Here is a 19,620-nt window from a genome sequence, read left to right as displayed (position 1 = left end):
CTCTCTTCCAAGTCACAATGTTAAAGGACAGCTGTATTATGGTTAAACATGGATGGTTCAATTTTCCCTCTGACTGTAGCCCACCTGATCTGATACTCATCTGCTTTCTTTATCCAGCAAACTTCACTGTATGGCCCCATAGGTGGGCTGCCTTCAGGGGAGGTGGCTGCATTCATTAAGGGACAACTTGTACCAAATGTACAGCTGTCCTTTTATCAACAGGACTCTGTGGCCATTTTTAAATTGGAAACACCCCCTAATTGTTCCTATCCCCTGCTCGCCCGGGGAATCGATGCAGGTGCCCGGCGGTCACGATCACCACCAGGCTCCCAAGATCGCTCGGGGCACACCGATAATCGGGATCTGTGTGTGTAAACAGTTTCAGTTTCTGGTTCTCTGAGGGGAGAGAAGACAGATCGTCTGTTCATACAGAGTAAGAACAGTGATCTGTCCTCTCCCATACACAGTCCCCTCCCCTCCCCCTTCAGTTAGAACACACACTGGGGAGCACAATTAACCCCTTGACCACCCCCTAGTGTTAACCCCTTCATTGAAAATGACATTTTTACAGTAATCAATGCATTTTCCTAGCACCGATTGCTGTATTAATGCCAACGGTTCCAAAAATGTGTCAAAATTGTCCGACGTGTTCGCCATAATGTCACAGTTAGAATAAAAATCGCAGATTGCTACCATTACTAGTAAAAAAAAAAAAAAACGATCCCCTATTTTGTAGACACTATAACTTTTGCGCAAATCAATCAATATATGCTTATTGACATTTTTTTTTACCAAAAATACATAGAAGAATACATATCGGCCTAAACTGAGGAAAAAAAAATATTTTTGAGGGATATTTATTATAGCAAAAAGTAAAAAATATTGTGTTTTTTCAAAATTGCTGCTCTTTTTCTGTTTATAGTGCAAAAAAAATAAAAACCGCAGAGGTGATCAAATACCACCAAACGAAAGCTCTATGTGTGGGAAAAAAAAGGATATCAATTTTGTTTGGGTGCAACATCGCACGACTGCGCAATTGTCAGTTAAAGTGATGCAGTGCCGAATCGCAAAAAGTGCTCTGGTCAGGAAGAGGGTAAAATCTTATGGGGCTTGTAAACCCTAAAAAAAGAAAAAAAGAAAAAAAAGAAAACAACTTTAAGACAAAGGCGTAATGAGCTAGTATGCATAGCATACCAGCTCATTATGAAACACTTACCTTAAAACTAAGCAATTGCAGCGGCGCCTGCACACCGCTGAGACGGCTGACATTTTCCCCAGAGTTTCTTCTGGGTTTGTGGGTCCCCGCGATATGATTGGCCACAGCTGCAATGACCTCACTCCCGCACATGTGCGCGGGTGCCACCGGTCATGGCACAGGGCCCCAAAGAAACAGCACAATCAGCCGTTTCTTCAGTGCGCATGCGCCGATGTTGGCGGTGGTGGCGTATATAGTAAATATCTCCTAAACGGTACAAGTTTAGGAGATATTTACAGTACCTACAGGTTGGTCTTATTAGGCTTACCTGTAAGTACAATTAAACAGGAAGACTTTACTTCCTCTTTAAAAGAGAAGTATGGGATTTGTGTTTTTTCTAGAATCATACTTACCTAGTTGGATGCAGCATGGGTCTGATGCTGTATCTGTCTCCTGCCGGCTCTAATACTGAGAGCCGAGTGATCAAACACCACCAATTGCTCAGTTCTTTGTGCCTCCTGAGCAGAGAGCCGGTGACTGTTAGTCATCGGCTCTTTGCTCTGCCCTCTGCACTCACTGGAGTGCTGGGCTGTGGAGGGGGTGAGAGCGGCTGGCTCAGGTTCTCAGAAGCTCGCTGAGAGGCTTAGCTGGGTGCCGGTCCAGGCATGTGGGTGGATCCCAAACATCAAGCTGTGCCAGCTTTAGTTTCAATGCTTATTTTAAGCAGATCTTTCATAACACCAGAGTTCCCTCTCCCTTCCTCTTCATATTTCCTTAAAGCCTTAAAGTGGTTGTAAACCTCAGACATGAAATATGAACAAGGCATATTCCTGTATAGGGTGTGCTTGTCTCAATCTAGAGAACTAAGTGTTATTTCTGTCCACTGCCTTGTTCCTCTGCTATCTGAATGAATCACTTCTGATGAGTTTTCCTGACAGCAGGAGAAAAATGATGACGGAAGGGCACAACCTGTGATTGACAGCCTCAACTCTGTATCTGTGTCCTGTGTGGCGGTGTGTCCTTTCCCTCCAATCAGCTCTAAGAGCTCTCCTCACTGATGTAATGTAATCTCTCTGCCCCCTGATTTTCAGAGTTGGGAGATCCTGTGTAAATTCTACACTGAATGGATGTAGGGAAAAGACCGCTGTAGTTACACAGGTACAACTCATGTGGAAAGATCTCTGTGTATCACCTGAGGCCAGTCACTTTACTGGGTATAGGTAAGGGTTTGCAACCACTTTAAAGTTAGAAACTATAGTAGAAATTTCAGAATAATTACTTTGACTGGAGAAAACACTGCTTTAGAACCTCATGGCAGCCTGTCAGATGATTTGGGGTGTAAGGTTGTGTTTGATCTTTGCCTGTTTTGCTTGATCTTTCTGTTCAGTAGACATCATATGATCACATTCTGAGGTAGCTGGTCATGTGACAAGCTCCTGTGTGATTTCAGAACAAAAGTTTTAAAGTCAAAGTAAATATTTAGTGGCTTCTGCTTGCATTTATTAATTTAAAAATGTATATATTTTTTTGTTGGGTAAATAAGAAGTCCAGTAGGGTGGCCCAAATTTATGGGATGAGTCCAAGGGGTATTTAAGCAGACCACTCACCTGTGGTCCTTGTCGGTTCCAGGGCCTGATTAAGGTTGCCACCTGTCCAGTATTCACCCGGACATTTCAGGTTTGAAATCATGTGTCCGGGTTTCAGACTGCCTGAAGCCCAGACACATTATTCAGACTAGACTATGGCTTCCAAGCAGGGTTGCTGGCTACAGTTGTCTAAGCCGAGAGTGTCTGTTACACTCTCTTTCACACTGCCCAAAGCCAACACTAACAATAACCCCCCCCCCCCCACTTACACACACACACACACACACACACACACACACACACACACACACAAGAGGAGAGAGGGCTCGATCTGCTCCTCTCCGTCCTGCCCTTACCCCTCTGTGTCTGTCCTCACTCTAATCCCCAGAACTGTGCCTCAAAAAAGGAAAGTGGCGGCTGGAAATTTGAAGTCCAGCAGCCTGAGATACACCTGGGTGGTGCTGACTTCTAAGGGGTAAGTGAGCTCACCATCCTCCCTCCTGGCTCTGAGGGAGTACACTAAGGTAAATCAGGGTTCTCAGAGCACCCCTTACATCAGAGTTCCCCTTTACACCAGAAGCCACAGTGTTCCCCCTTACAGCAGAGTTCTCAGTGTTTCCCCTTAAATAAGGTGACCAGATTTTTAAAATGAAATCCGGGGACATATTTTTTTTTTACTAGCAATGGCGGCAATCAGTGACTCTGCCCATCACCACTCGCTGCACACCTCACAGCCTGTCAAGTCTTACTCTTTGGGCCCCGTGTACTACTGGGTGGGGAGCGGAGGAAGATCAATCTGCCAGGGAAAGCAAGGAGATAAGCAGGCAGGCGGCTGGCCGGGACTTGAGCCAAGGCAGAAGAACATGCGAGCGGAGCTGGATGGGCATACACCTGAAACTGAAGAAATATTCCCTCCGCTCCGACCACCACATGATCATCAGAAAGGGGCACGGATAATGGAAAAAATACACACCCTAAGCTAGAAGGAGCGACGGAGCAGGGGTGTGTAATTCAGATTTTTTAATTCTGCACTGATTGTCTTTGAAATTGTCCCAGCCCCTGTTCAAATACAATCCGGGGACAAAACCGGGGACAGACTTGGTCCAGGGACAGTGTCCTTAATCCGGGGACTGTCCCCGGAAACTGGGGATGTCTGGTCACCCTACCCTTAAATCAGGGTTCCCAGAGCATCCCTTATGTTAGAGTCCCCAGAGTTCTTCCTTACATCAGAGTCTGCAGAGTACCTCCTTACAGTGTAAGGGAACTATTCGAGTTCAGATGTAAAAGAGGAAAGCTGCGGATTCTGATGTAAAAGGGGAACACTTGCGATTAACTTCATAGGATTAGAAATGTTATTTAATTGCTAAATATATGTGAAGTTTATACTATAAAAAACAAAAATGCTGTGCGCCGCTAATGTGTTTGGGTTTGACTTGAAGAAAAGGTGGCAACCCTAGGCGTGATACCCTCCCTCCCATTTCCCTTTTTCAGAGCACTCCTCAGCACATTTCTCTCCACAATCATCCATTACTTATATTGGGTATGCCTCCTATTTTTGGTATACCGGCCAGCAGACCAGGGCACATCTCAGGTCTATGTTATTTTGTAAGTCTAGTAGCGTGTTTATGTGGTTCATATCTGTCCTGGTTGAAGGGGTTTTACCATAAATATAAAATATTGTATATAATTTGTATTTGTTCTAGGCAGCAGAGGTAAATCTCAGGTCTTTTTCAAACATTTTCACCCTCATGTTTTTACCCTGTTTTTACACAAAAGAAGCTGTTACAGACCTCAATAGCGCAAGATGAAATTTACATACACCAGTGGATTCCTCATCTCAGTGATACATGCCCTCTAAGAAGGCCCAGTTTGAAGTTTAAATTAGTCAAGCTGAAGCTTGAAGCAGACTGCTACTGCTCTGCTGTCTCTTCATCTGCCTCTTCAGCTTAGTATTCTAGGAATCCTTAAAGATGTATACATATACAGTAAATGTATTAAATGTTATGTAATGTCAGTTTATTTTCCTATATATAAGGGGTAGTGGGCAAGAGAGAAGGTGACAATTTTTTTAATGATAGGATGCTTTTTAGTGTTAGATTAAAGAGGAACTGCAGTCTGCTCACATAATTTGTAATTAAAAACATCTTTGCCATTCTGAAGCTTCCCTCCACCCACTTTGCATATTATTTTATATATACTGTGATTCTGTACTTGCCAAATATGCTGCAGAAATCTCCCTCCACTGAGTCTGTCTGCAACCATTTTAACTGTGGGCAGCTGAAGCTGCTGCCTGTTCACTTCCTGGATTTAAACAAACACAGAGGCACACCTCCAGCTCTGCAGCTCTGATTGGTCCTCTTATGATTCATCCCCCCTCCCTTCCTGGCAAACTCTCACAGGAGTGAGACAGAGAGAGAGCTGTGTATGATGTCATAAGCCTAGACTTTTTACCAGACAAGAAACAGGAAGTGGGCTGTATAATATATTTACTGGCAGAAAAGAAACGTTTTACTATTTTTTGTTAGAAATTACTTAGAACCCCCGAACATGATATATATTTTTAGCACAGGCCTTAAAGAATAAAATGGTGGGCAATGCCATTTTATGTTTATGTCACACAGTATTTGCGTAGCAGTTTTTCAAATGCATTTTAAAAAAAAATACACTTTACTGAATTTTAGTGCACACAAACACTACACATTTTCAGAATTTTAGTAAAACGTAAAAGATGATGTTATGCCAAGTAAATAGATACCAAACATGTTATGCTTTAAAACTGCATACACCTTTGGAATGGCGCCAAACGATGGTACCTAAAAATCTCTGATTCTTTAAAATCCTTTACAGGTTACCAATTTAGAGTAATGCCTGTACACACGTTTGGACATTCCGACAACAAAATCCATCGGATGTTTTCCGACAGATTTTGTCCCAAACTTGTCTTGCATCCACACGGTCGCACAAAGTTGTCGGAAAATCCGATCGTTCTGAACGTGGTGACGTAGAATACGTACGACGGGACTATAAACGGGCCAGTAGCCAATAGATTTTGTCTCATAATTTATTCTGAGCATGCGTGGCACTTTGTCCGTCGGAATTGTCTACACACAATCGGAATTTAAACGATCGAATTTTGTTGTCGGAAAATTTTAGATCCTGCTCACGAACTTTGTGTGTCGGAAATTCCAATGGAAAATGCTTGATGGAGCCCACACACGATCGGATTTTCCGACAACAAGATCCGATCGCACATTTTCCATCGGAAAGTCCGACCTTGTGTACAGGGCATAAGACAGGTCTGGTGCTAGAATTATTGCTCTTGCTCTGATGTTTGCAGGGACACCTTACATGTGTGGTTTGATCACCGTTTACATTGCATGCAGGGCTGAGGCACACGTTCACATTTGTGTATGAGCACGGGGGGATGGGGGCGCTTCATTTTTTTTTTTTACAATGTCTGTTTAATTTTTTTAATCACTTGTATTGCTATCACAAGGGATGAACAACATGCCTTGTTTTAGAATGGCCCATGACAGGTCCTCTTTATGGAGAAATTTTAAGTCTTCTAGACCCCATATTTTTCCTCTGTCCTCCAAAGCATCTCATCAAACTGAGATCAATTTGATGAGATGTTTGTATGAGCTGGTAACTGTTTTTAAACAACAAACCAAAACCTTGTCACTTCCCATTTATGACATCACACAGTGAGAGGAATAACATGCTGCTGGTTGCATCCTTACCGGGCTCTCTGATTGCTTGGGAGAACTAGGTAAAGTCGGCATAAGGGGGGACCCCATTCCGTTGTCTGTAAAGGTAATCCAGTGGCTCTTGAGCCACTCAGATTACTTTTACTTTGTTCAGCATTGCCGGCTTTAAAAAATTATATCTCGGTCATCGGTGAAGCTGCAGCAATGACCAAGATATCACCCTTGCAGTGATTTATTGATACTTCGCTGGTTGGCAAGTGATTAAAACAAGCATGTACTAACCTCTGTAGCTGCAGGTACTGTAAAGCAATTCAACCTCAATGTTCACAACAGAAACACTGAAAAAATATATTAGCAGCTCAGTTCCTCCTCACAGCAGTGACTAAGCAGCCTTCTAGCTTTCTAATATGTAATACAAACACAGAACAGCAGCTCTATTAGTGGGAGCAAAGTAAGCTGAGCTTCAAAGGATCATTCCTCCACTATTCAAATAGTTTCTCCTGCACAGCATTTCCAAAAAAACCCAGAAAACTCCTTGGTAAGCAAGATGGGTTGGATCTTTGAAATGTTCACCTAGCAGCTGCTCTGGATCATTCAAACATTGTACATATAGGCTGTGCATTTGCACATTTGCTTTCAGTGGATGAGCTTAGCCGCTGCTGCCACAGAGAGAAAGCACTGTTTGAACGAGCCAACACAGCCGATGGGGATGCAGTTCTGACATCAGCATCTGTCTAAGCCCTTGTACACACAGCCGGACATCCTGACAACCAAATCCGTTGGATTTTGTCTGACGGATTTTGTCCAAAACTGTTGCATACACACGGTCGGACAAAGTTGTCGGAAAATCCGATCGTTCAGAACGTAATTTCATTACAACGGGACTACGTTCAGGCTAGTAGCCAATAGCTTTGGTCTAGGAATTTGATCTGAGCATGTGTGGCACTTTGTTGGATCGGAATTCTCTACACACAATCGGACAAAGTCCGATCGGATCATGTTGTCGGAAAATTTTATAGCCCAGCTGGAAAACTTGGTCTGTCGGATACTCCGATGGAAACAGTCTGATGGAGCCCACACACGGTCGGATTATCCAACAACACGGTCCTACATTTTCCATCGGAATATCCGACCGTGTGTACAAGGGCTTACTGTGAAAGGGAGTCAGCTACTAAGGAGTTTTTCAGTCAGGCTGCGTATGACCTACATGTATGGAAGAATGAACAGAGCTAGCGTCCTAGTCGATTATTTTTAAAAGTGTTTACAAGAGTTTGGCGTAATGGGATGTGATCCCAAAAGCATACTCCTGACTTTGCCCCTAAAACAAGTGTCACCAAACTTTAGCGTGTACTCTCTGGATTTCTGGCAATATGCTGGTGATGCCGGAATGTATGGGAGAGTTTTGGAAAAATGCCCATTAAAGGTGATACATAGAACAACAGTGCCCAAGGGACTTGGAGAGACACACTGAAATTGATAAAAAAAAAAGTTATATTTTATTAAAGATACATAGTTTAAAAAGATGCATATCTAGGAAATTAAACACCCAGTGATACATATAAGATAGAGGTAGTTACAATAATTTCAACATTGCATTTAGTCCATAGACGTCTGACCGTCAAATAGTCGTGGTGTTTATCATCACTTATTTCCTTTAACACTTTTTGTCACAGTAGCTGCTAACGCTTTATTTCACTCCCATTATCACCATATCAATCCCCCAGGTTTCTTTTGGGGGTCTTTTGCACTGATTTGGGATTTTTAATCATTTTTGTCCCTTTCCTCCTGCCTATCTGCCTGTCTCCTCATATGTTGTTTATTTTCTCCCAGCCATTGGCGACTCTGTCGCCTTTTACCACAAGGCATTTGGAATCCTTTCTGATTGGCCCTGTTCCTTTTCTCACAACTCCCAGATAGGACAGTGCGGACTAGGTGGCTTTTCCCATTCCTTCCTCCCTCCTTCACCCTTTTTTGTGGTTGTTGGGGTCATGTTATCATTTTTTGCTGTTTGGATCAATATCCAGCACGTATTGTTCCTGGATACTTTACTGGAATCGTAAGTATAATCATAGATTCCCCCTCCCCCCCTTTTTTCCCTTCATCCCTAATGACCTGGTTTTTCCCTGCAGATATATGAGCTCTTACTTCTCCTGAGGAAGCGAGTACTGGCTCGTGAAACGTGTCGAGAGATATGTGCAGGAAATCCTTTTCTATGGACTATGTGCAATGTTGAAATTCATGTAACTACCTATATCTCATATGTATCACTGTTGAGGTGTTTAGTTTCTTAGATTTGCATCTTTTTAACCTATGTATCTTTAATGAAATGTAACAATTTTTTATCAATTTTAATGTGTCTCTCCAAGTCCCTTGGGCACTGTTGTTCTATGTATCATCATACTGTTTGGGGCTAAGACACATCATGCCCATGCAATCCAGCTACCACATGTGATGGCCATTAAAGGTGAACTAACTCAACTTTACAAACTTTAGTGCTTCTGCTGTAAATTTTGAGTATGAATTCCTCCACATTGCCTACAGCTACAGAGGTCGGGGGGGGGGGGAGGGGGGGGGCTTGTTTTAAAGCTCATATACAGCTGGTTAGGAATGTGTCATTACTTATGTCTATATCCTGGCCACAAGTTTTCTTTGGAAATAATTCGTCAAATTAATCAAATTAATCCAATAAGTGTTTTCAATGCACCACCAAGTATAAAAAAAAATATTAACCTAGTATTTCCCTCCCTCTTAAGCCAGTATTACATTTTTACACTCACCAGACACTTTATTCGGTACACCATGGTTGTTGGCACCAGACGGGCTGGTCTGTGTATTTAAAAAACTGCTGATCTACTGGGATTTTCACACACAACCATCTCTAGGGTTTACAGAGAATTGTCTGAAAAAGAGAAAATATCCAGTGAACAGCAGTCGTGTGGATGAAAATGCCTTGTTAAGGTCAAAGGAGAATGGAGAATGACTTGTTTTAGATGATAGAAAGGCAACAGTAACTCAAATAACCACTCGTTATAAGCAAGGTATCCAGAATACCATCTCTGAATGCACAACAAATCGAACCTTGAAGCAGATGGACTACAGCAGCAGAAGACCACACGGGGTGCCACTCCTGTGAGTTAAGAACAGAAAACTGAGGCTACAATTCACACAGGCTCACCAAAATAGGACAATAGAAAATGTGAAAAACTTTGCCTGGTCTGATGAGTCTTGATTTCAGCTGTGGCATTCAGATGGTAGATGATGATGGTCAGAATTTGGCATATACAGCATGAAAGCATGGATCCATCCTGCCTTGTATCAATGGTTCAGGCTGGTGGTGTAATGGTGTGGGGGATATTTTCTTTGTACACTTTGGGTTCCTAAGTAACAATTGAGCCTCATTTAAATGCCACAGCCTACCTGAGTATTGTTGCCAGGGCAGCTGATAGAAATCATGGGGCCCCATACAGCATACCTGTCTGGGGGCCCCCTTTAGCCCCACCCTTATCCTCTTCCAGGCTTTCAGCGGCTGCAGGAGGAAATTGGAGAGATCGGTTCCTCTAGATCAGTGTTTATCAACATTTTACCAGTCATGTTACAATATATTGCCTCTTTACTGCCTGTCAACTGTCTCTGAAAAGCGATCTGAGCCTGGATTGCTTTTCAGAGGAATGGTGTTTTCTTGTTGGTATTATGAACCGCTCTAAGAAAATCAGCTCTGATCGTACAGAAAAAGGGCGTCAAGTTTAAAAGTAGTGTATACACACACACGCGCACATATACAAATATGCATATAAATACATACACACAGATATAAATGCACACACATATACATACATATAAATCCAAACACATATACATACACACACACGTAAATATACACACACATAAAAGCACACACAGACACATCTCTTAAACGGTAGCTGTCTGCTAAGGAGGACCTGTTGTTACACATGGCAGAGGTCATGAGGCTAGATTTGCATAGCAGCCGGCAACTTTTTTTTGGGACAGGGGGACAAAAATTACAGATTTCTGGCCATGCTTTCTCAACAGAATTGGCCCCTCACTTCTACTGTATATCCAAAATCTGTGCATTTGAAGGGTCTATTGTCTCCTTTCCCGAGGGGATACTGTGAGAATTTACCATCTACTATAGTCGGTTAAATCCCTCTTCCCTGCCCTCTGATTTTGAGCACACACACATGCATAATTACAAACATATACAGGTTGCTTTTGTTTTAATTGTCAGCAGCACTATACCTTCAATCTCCATGCCGGGTACTGACCTCTAGGGGGAGGCAGAGAGCACAGTGCACACTGCAAGCCAGCTCTCCCTTTGCTTTCACTTTCAGTGTAACTGTAAAGAGTGAGATTGAGTTCCTGCATCACTGATTTACACATCAGCTGAGGATCAGGCAGCCACTTCTCTAACAATTCAGGCATGGGGGGGGGGGGGGGCACACGTGCCCCCTGCAGCATGCAGCCCAAGCTCAATGGTGACCCCTATATGTCTGCTCCTGCCTTAAGCAGAAGGAGATGAATCACTCCGCATGGGAAGGGAATGTGCAGGGCGGGACTTGAGCCAGTTGTGGAGTGGCTGCGGAAGTGACATGCTCCCGAAATAGAAAAAATAGTACCTCACATCCACAAGAACAAAACATGAATACGGAGGCACCCAGAAAGATGAAAAAAGCTCAGATAAGTCGGATGCTGGCTGAGACTTTTTTTTTTTTTACTCTGCATTCTTTTATTCTCTGATTGCCGGGCCCCCCTGCTGGCTGGGCCCGGTACAGCAGGGCCAGTTGTACTGGCTTATCAGCGGCCCTGATTGTTGCTTGCCATGTTCATCCCTTTATGACTATAGGGTACCCATCATCTGATGGCTCCTTCCAGCAGGATAATGCACCGTGTCACAAAGCTCAAATCATCTCAAACTGGTTCTTGAACATGACAATGAGTTCATTGAACTTCAATGGCCTCCAGTCACCAGATCTCAATCCCATAGCACACCTTTGAGATGCGATGGAATGGGAGATTCACATCATTGATGTGCAGCTGACAAATCTGCAGCAACTGCGTGATGCTTTCTTGTCAATATGGACCAAAATCTCTGAGGAATGTTTCTAACACCTTGTTGAATCTGTGCCACAAAGAATTAAGGTGGTTCTGAAGGCAAAAGGGGTCCAACCCAGTACTAGCAAGGTGTCCCTAATAAAGTGGCCGGTGAGTGCATTTTGAAAAGCACAAAAATACATTTTAAAATGAATGCATAGTGTCAAAAAACAACATCCTTGTTTAAAGCAGCATTATTAGCTTTTCTCTGTTTACTCATTGTAATATAGGTGATTGTTCTTTTTTCTAAAGTTCCTGTATTTGTGATACATTTGTTTGTCTTTTTAGGTGCCCAAAGACTTGGAAATTTTGTTGAGGACATCATACTTTGGAAGTCTCATGCTACTGGTAAGTCTTGTACCCTTTTATGAGCATGCGCTCACAACCTACTGACCATAACATAAATGTAGTCCCACAATTCGTTTTTTGAGGTCTCAGGATTAATATATATGCCAAAGAGAAACCTGTGCTTTTAGGAAACCCCAATAATGATAAGCTGATAGCTGGTGCTCTACAAAAACGACATATTGGCACTTCTTCTCGGTTCTCTGTTGTACCCTGTTACCTACGTAAAACCTCTACGCCTGCACTGTCAGTACTTGTTTTCTTCTGCTTCATCTTTATTTCACCTTTTATTATTATTATTCAGGATTTATATAGTGCTGACCGTTTTCGCAGCGCTTTACAACATTAGGGCAGACAGTACAATTACAATACAATTCGATACAGGAGGAATCGGAGGGCCCTGTTTACGGTCAAGTGATGCGAAGGGTAATAACTGTGGGGGATAAACTGATGAAGAAAATAAAAGTGCAGTTGTTAGGTGGAGGCAGGGTAGGCTTCTCTGAATAGTAGTTTTCAGGGATCGCCTAAAAAGTAGATAGATTTGACAGATTGGGGCAGGGTATTCCAGAGGATGGTAGAGGCTCGGGAGAAGTCCTGGAGGTGAATATTGAAGGAGGCGATGAGGGAGCTATAGAGCAGGAGGTCTGTGGAGGAACGAAGAGGACAATTAGGTTGGTATTTTGAGATCAGGATAGTGATGTAGCTTGGGCCAGAGTTGTGGATGGCTTTGTAACCGATTGTTAGTATTTTGAATTTAATTGGTTGGGTGAGCGGAAGCCAGTGGAGGGATTGACCTTTCATTCCATTCTCTACTCTTTTCTCTTTCTCTCTTGCGCCATCCTTCAGTTTTTTATATCTATCACTATCATTTGCTGCTTTTTTCCCTTCCCTCTTTGCACTGTGTCTATTTGCTTCATCTGTATCTCCCCTCCCTATCACATTTGCCATCCTAGCGTTTTATCTTTAATAAGCCTTTGTCCTATCAGACTGATGATCTGCTATTACAGGATTAAAGCAAGCCATAGATTATACAATTCTCTTTCCTTTCACCATGGGTGGAAGGAAAGAGAACTGCCGAATTTTTAATAGCGCTATTGTGTTCAGGAACGCTCCCTGCCAGCAGAACACAATAATCACTTATAGGCAGGCTGTACTGAAGTCAATTCGATGGATCAGTACAACCAGTCTGCCAATAGATGGATCGAATCTCAACTGGTCCCTGCTGTACCGGTCGAGATTTGATCCATCTATGGACAGCTTTACTGTCCTGCTCCCTTTATCTTGAAACCTGTTTTTGTAGATGGTGGACTAGTACATAGAAGTGATACGATGGTGAATACTATGTAATATGTAAGCCTCTTGATAGTTGTAGACATTTTAGCAAAGGGCATATAGGTCCTTTTCTCTCTACAGGCCAGGTTCAGCTTCAGTTTACATGTAATAATAAGAAAGGAAAGAGTACATTGAATTATATCAAAAGCCATTTTTTGTTTTGAATAGAGTAGGGAGGGGATTTTTTCTGCTTGTATCTCACTTGGATTATTTGAACCTCCCTGGGTAGATGAAGACCTACCCAACCCCAGGCACCAAAGCAGAGGAAGATGTGAAGTGGAGCCAATTTCTTTACAAAAAGGTTGATTGGCAGTTTTCACATTATGCATAAACAGTGAATTGAATACAGGCAGTGTACAAAATGTGTACAAAATTCTAAAGGTAAAAAACAAACAAAAGATAATTCTGTAATAGATTGTAGGGCAGGGTGGCAGGGTCAGGGTGACAGGGTGGTCGTCACATGCTTTATATTTCCCTCCTCGTTGGGCTCCAAGTAATGGTCACATGAGAGGCCTACCCCAGGATGGGTTTTTCTGGACTATGGTATGCACTCTAGATGGGAACTTTAGATAGGGTCACTGCATGACACATGGGCAGTGGCGGATTGTGGGGTTTTTCTTGGGGTGGGTGGAAAACAACCCCAACCTTCCCCCCGGGCTGCTGGTGGAGCAGCACTAAACCCCTGCATGGCACTAACACCACCACCTGCTGTCCTTACTTTGGATGTGGGCAGTGAGAGCATGGCGGGCTCGGGGAAAGCTGCTCCGGTGCCCTGTGTTCTCTCCTGGAGCAGCTTCCGTGGTGTCTCCTCTCTCCTCCTCCCTCCCGGCACTAGGCATCCAATAGAATCGCCTGACATTTTGGCCAGTCGGGAAACAGGTTTCATACCTGCTTCTCAATTGGCCCGGGAGGAGGATCAGTGCTGCAACAGCGAATTTTCATTCGCAGGTTGCAACACACTTGGGTGGGCTCCAGACGCAATGCTCTGCGTCCCAAGTCCACACTATTTTGCAGTCTATTACAGCCTATGGCTCTAATCAGGTTCTTCAAAAAAATAAAAAAAACGTGACCTAAAAGGGGCCGGACACATGAATAGAGGGTGGCAGCGGTGGCCATGGATAGATTCATGCTATGCATGAATCTATCCACTGCATACAGGGGGTGGAGAAGATGGGGGGGGGGTGGCACTAAAGGATGGGCCGCTCCTGCACATGGGGTATCTTTTCTAGAACAGATGACTGACTTGAGTAAACTCTCTCAAGGTTTAGATGAACGGGTAGCTCTAATCAACTGCACATCAAGTTCAGTAACATCTGCGAAATACAAATCAAATAAAGTAGAGAGAGAGCATTATCAATATGAAAACCAGTAAAGATTGAAAACCTCAGGAAGTGGAGCCAGTTTAAATGCAGAAGTCATATAGTTAATTTTATGTTTCTCCTTAAAAGTAGTTTCTCTTAATTACATATAGTACATGTACAGTTTTCATAAAACAGTTTAGATTATATACGTTAGAATTTTTCTTTCCTTCTTTTGTTCTTCATACAGTACATAACTGTATCAATATGAAAATAAGAGAGAACTCACAATGATCAATGGTGGGCTCAAACAGCTACACTTGGCATTGAATTCTACACACCATTTTCCTAAAAAATAACTATATACTATATCCTTTAGATTGTAAGCTCCACAAGCAGGGCCCTCCTGTCCTTTCTATATTGAACTGTATTGTAATTGTACTGTCCCCTCTTTACATTGTAAAGTGCTGTGCAAACTGTTGGCACTATATATATCCTGTATTATAATAATAATAATCATGAGCATAAAGCTAAAATGAGCCAAATGTTTTTATTACATTAGGATAGAATAGGGAATGTTGAACCCAAGTCAGGGTTATTATCTGTGCTTTCATTGGAGAGTCTTCCCTTGTGGTGACACAGATAGTGGGAGTAAATCCCTCTCTGAAGTAAGCGTAAATCCCCTATCAGACACTTTTCAATTAGACAGGTAGGCCCACTGGAAGATTTGCTCCTGTTATATGGACATCTGTAAAATATTGGACGTCCTTTCACTGCCCACATGACAATGACTACCAATTCAAATACAGAGGTTGCATCTTCCCAGTGGGGGCACAGATTGCAAAAAAAAAAAACTGACAATGATTTTGTTTTATTTTACGTAAAATGTTTTGGCTTTAGTTACACTTTGAGCTGTCTATGAATAAACACATATTATTTCTGTTTTCGCATTATCTCCATTACCTCTTTAGTGTGTCATAGTTGACAATGAATGAAATGGGCATGGACAAGGTCTCCAGGCACAAATTAAGACTTGGCATCTAGTTTAGGAGAGCAGCAAAAACTTATTTTTGGTTATATCTAACAAATATTGGGGATTAATCTGCAGGACTGCAATTATATGTTTTTCTCTTCAGTAGATTTTTGTTGTGTTTTATTTTTATTTTTTCAAAAAAGGTAAGGAGCAGGAGTGGGTAGTAAGGGAGGTAGGCTGGGCTGGAGGGGTTTGGTTGCTCAGTGGTGGGGTGGAGGCTGTCATCCCCAAGGGCTCAGGTTGTAGAGTAATTTGTATTTGTGTATTTATTGCCATATAACACTTACTTTTTCACCATGAAAATTGGGTGCAAATAGCATGTGCGTGTTATAGGCCAATACTTAAATTTTAGCTGCCCGGAGGGGACAGGGAGGGGGGGCAGGACAAGAGCCATCAGATTACAAACAGTGAGAATCTCCTGTTTACTTGGCGGCTTCTATAATAGGAAGTCCGTCTCCTGGGCCACCATTGGACTAGTGTTTTGTCTATCATAGGAGATTCTCACTAAATGGCTGCAGATGGGCATCAATCAGGCTGCACTGATGGCAATGGTGAGGCTGTTGAATTGATGGCAATGGCGAGGCTGCTGCATTGATGGCAATGGCGAGGTTGCATTGATGTGGACTGATGAGGCTGCATTGATGGCACTTGTGAGGCTGCAGATGGACATTGATCAGGATGCATAGATGGCAATGGTGAGGCTGCAGATGGGCACTGACCCTTATTTTGCTTCAAAGTTCCTTATTTAAAATTTACGTTTTTTTCCTGAAACTTCCCTCTTAAAATTAATGTGTGTGTTATTCCGCAATAAATATGGGTAATCATTTTCACAGTTAGCTGAGGCTTGAGTGGGGAGCAAGGGTTCCCATGTTTTGAGAAATTTGGGCTGAGAGTCAGTAATTACGCTGGATTGTTTCTCAAAAATTAAAAAGCATATTCATGCATTCTTTTAGTTCTTGAAGATTTACTCTTTTATTCTTTTAAAATTTTGTGATTTTCATGTTTATAGGATCCTTCTGTGGCTGAGGCCCCAATGAAGCTAGAATTAAAGGTTTCCACTGCCCCCCGCTTTACCATAAAGCCAGCTGGAACAAGTGTCTCAGTCAACGCCATCTTAAACATTTACCTGATTCCACCAGACCAACCCCCTGTGCAGCTGAGCAGCATGACCATGGTATGTGATAATGCTGAGCTTCAATATTGTTGCTGCTAACCAATTAAGGAAAACTCAAATTTTTGTTCATAAAAAGAGAATAATACATTAACGGTACATGAACCACATTATGTTTTAAAAGCAACAAATAATTTGTTATATTTTGCCTTTATTAGTTTTTCATGAATAAGCAGGGACATAGTCATTTGGTTTAGCCAGTTATATGCAGGTGGCCACAAAGCGTACAGGCAGTGTTGGCCTTTCCTATTTAAAAAAAAGCACGCTTTGCTAACTGGGTGACATGGATGTTCCCTGTATTGATTTGAAAAATAAAAATGTGATATACCAGTAATTAGTTTTAGATTCCAATCTTTTTATTAAATGTTTATGTATTTAACAAAACTCCTCCATGGGGAGTGGGGAAAGTAGACACTTGGGTACAGATTCTCTTCAATGGGTAACCTATATAGTGCAGACGACGCATACAATTTAGGTAAAGAGGAGAAATACCATTACATCTCAACAATTGCTAGAACACTAGAGGTTCTAATGAGGGCATCTCCCATATTCAACATTCTTGTCTTCTGTCTTCTTGCACCAAGTGCCTAAACGAAAGCAAATTACCATCAAGTAGAAATTTTACTTGGTCATCCAAAGGAAAGAAGAAGGAGACAGGGCAAGGGAGAGACAAGAAGAAGGATAGAAAGGAAGGAAATAGAAAAGATGTAATAAAGATCCCCAGGTCACACAAGACTCTCTCCCTCTCTCCATGTACCTTTTAAGGCTTCCAGGTCTTATCAAACTTTGACTATTGAGGTTTCACGAGAGTTTATCATTAATAATTATCCAGTTTAGTTTTTGAGTAACGTATTCAAGTGGAACCACCCACTGGCAGCTAGATAGAATGCATTAAGATAAAAAAAAACCTTCTGCCTTTAGAACCACTTTAAATTCTTTCAGTTATTAGATTGTTATTTTTTAAATACCCAACAAATCTAGTTTCACCTCAACTATATTTAACTAATGGCACATAGGAGGTTATTTACGAAAGGCAAATCCACTTTGCACTGCAAGTGCACTTGGAAGTGCAGTCGCTCTAAATCTAAGGGATAGATCTGAAATGAGGGGAAGCTCTGTTGATTTTATCATCCAATCGTGTGCAAGTTAAAATGCTGTTTTTTATTTTCCTTGCATGTCCCCCTCGGATCTACAGTGACTTTACTTCCAAGTGCACTTTCAGTGAAAAGTGGAGTTTCCTTTAGTAAATAACCCCTATAGTATCTTTACAATATGAAACTTAAGCAGGCCATAGGTGGATTCAAATTCAGCCATTTTAGCAGAAACCGACCAAATATCCATCCGCCTATGGGTAGACTGGTTGTACTGAAGTTGTTTTCAGTACAACCAGCCTGTCGGGTTTCTTTTGCCTGTTCACAGCCGGTGGCCACAGCCACCAGCAGTGATCGTTGTATTCTGCTGTTGGAGAAGGTTCCTTGCCAGCAGAACACAATAGTGCTCTGGGAGGGTTTCCCCCATCAACAAAGTAAACTCATGGTTGAAGGGAAGAAAACTGCATAATGTATGGGTCAACTCCTTCTGAATACATATGATGGCAATTTTAAAAGATAGAACACATTCAATATTTTTAATTCACTAGTGTATGGGAATAAGATTTAAAAAATGTAATTCAGTATGCCTTTATATGTACTACAGTACATATAAACCCAAACAATAATATTTAATATAGGCTTTAATATGTTAATGTAATTTTGTAAGTTGTTCTCAGTATTTTTCAAGAAACCATATTCATAAAAAAAAAACCTGTCAATCTTGCTAGGAAGGTCCTCTGTTCAGGCACATCCTGTGAACAAATAAAAATTCTCTCTCGATTGTGCTGCTGCATTGTCACCCTGTGACATGTTCCTGGCCAGTGCTGGAGTGCGTGCATATACTGTAGATATGGAGTGGCTGAAAGGGGCTAGAAGAGATCAGTAGCGCTGGCATGCAGAAATGGTGCAAAGAACTAATGCCCCATACACACGGTCGCAATTTCCGACGGGAAAAGTCTGATCGGATTATATGGTGGGAAAATACGATCGTGTGTGGGCTCTATCAGACTTTTTCCATCTGAATTTCCAATGGGAACATTTTGAGATCTGGATCTAAAATTTTCTGACAACAAAATCCGATCGGACTTTTTCCGATTGTGTGTACAGAATTCCGACACACAAAGTGCCACTCATGCTCAGAAAAAATTTGGAGATGAAAGCTATTGGCTACTGGCCTCTACGTAGTCCCGTCGTACGTTTTGTACGTCACCAAACGATCGGATTTTCCGACAACTTTGTGCGACCATTTGTATGCAACACAAGTTCCGACAGATTTTGTGGTCGGAATGTCTGTCTGTGTGTATGGGGCATTAGAAAGTTTATTGTTTAAAAGAAAGGCAATTGTTTATGATACATAGTGCTTTAGGAAACAAAATGTTACCAGTTGGGGGTCTAATCATTGTTTAATTCATCACTGTCTGTCCATCTCCAGGAATCCCGTCTTAACGCTAAGGTGACTCTGAAGAAGACTACATTACAAGTTCATTTGGACCTTAAGCGGTAACGTAACTAAAATGCCTTTCTCCTTAACGGCCATGTGTATTGCTCTGAAGGGGCTGTCCAGTGTGTGCGGGACTATGCGTTGTACGGTGTGTTACTGCAAATGTAATGCAACACACATACTGTGGTAAAAAAAAATTAAATAATAAAAAAAAATACATAACATTTTTAAAATTAATCCCACATGTGAATATCGTCCTCAGTGAGTATATGAAAGGCTCCAGTCCACCAGCATGCAGACACACTATGCACT

General features: G+C 42.0%; 1 protein-coding gene across 1 annotated transcript in view; it reads left to right on the top strand.

The window, feature by feature from the left end:
- Positions 1-19,620, top strand: part of PLTP (phospholipid transfer protein) — a 110,376-nt gene that overhangs the window by 85,693 nt on the left and 5,063 nt on the right. The window contains exons 10-12 of the mRNA XM_077459232.1: positions 11,886-11,945; positions 16,615-16,779; positions 19,300-19,367. Coding sequence (XP_077315358.1) covers positions 11,886-11,945; positions 16,615-16,779; positions 19,300-19,367 — 293 coding nt within the window. The remainder of the gene's footprint in view (positions 1-11,885; positions 11,946-16,614; positions 16,780-19,299; positions 19,368-19,620) is intronic.

The sequence above is a fragment of the Lithobates pipiens genome, unplaced genomic scaffold, assembly GCF_037356315.1.
Source record: "Lithobates pipiens isolate NorthernLeopardFrog02 unplaced genomic scaffold, aLitPip1_a1.2 Scaffold_28, whole genome shotgun sequence".
Classification (NCBI taxonomy): Eukaryota; Metazoa; Chordata; class Amphibia; order Anura; family Ranidae; genus Lithobates; species Lithobates pipiens.
The sequence above is the reverse complement of the archived record's forward strand: the minus strand, read 5'-3'. Positions and strand labels throughout refer to the sequence as shown.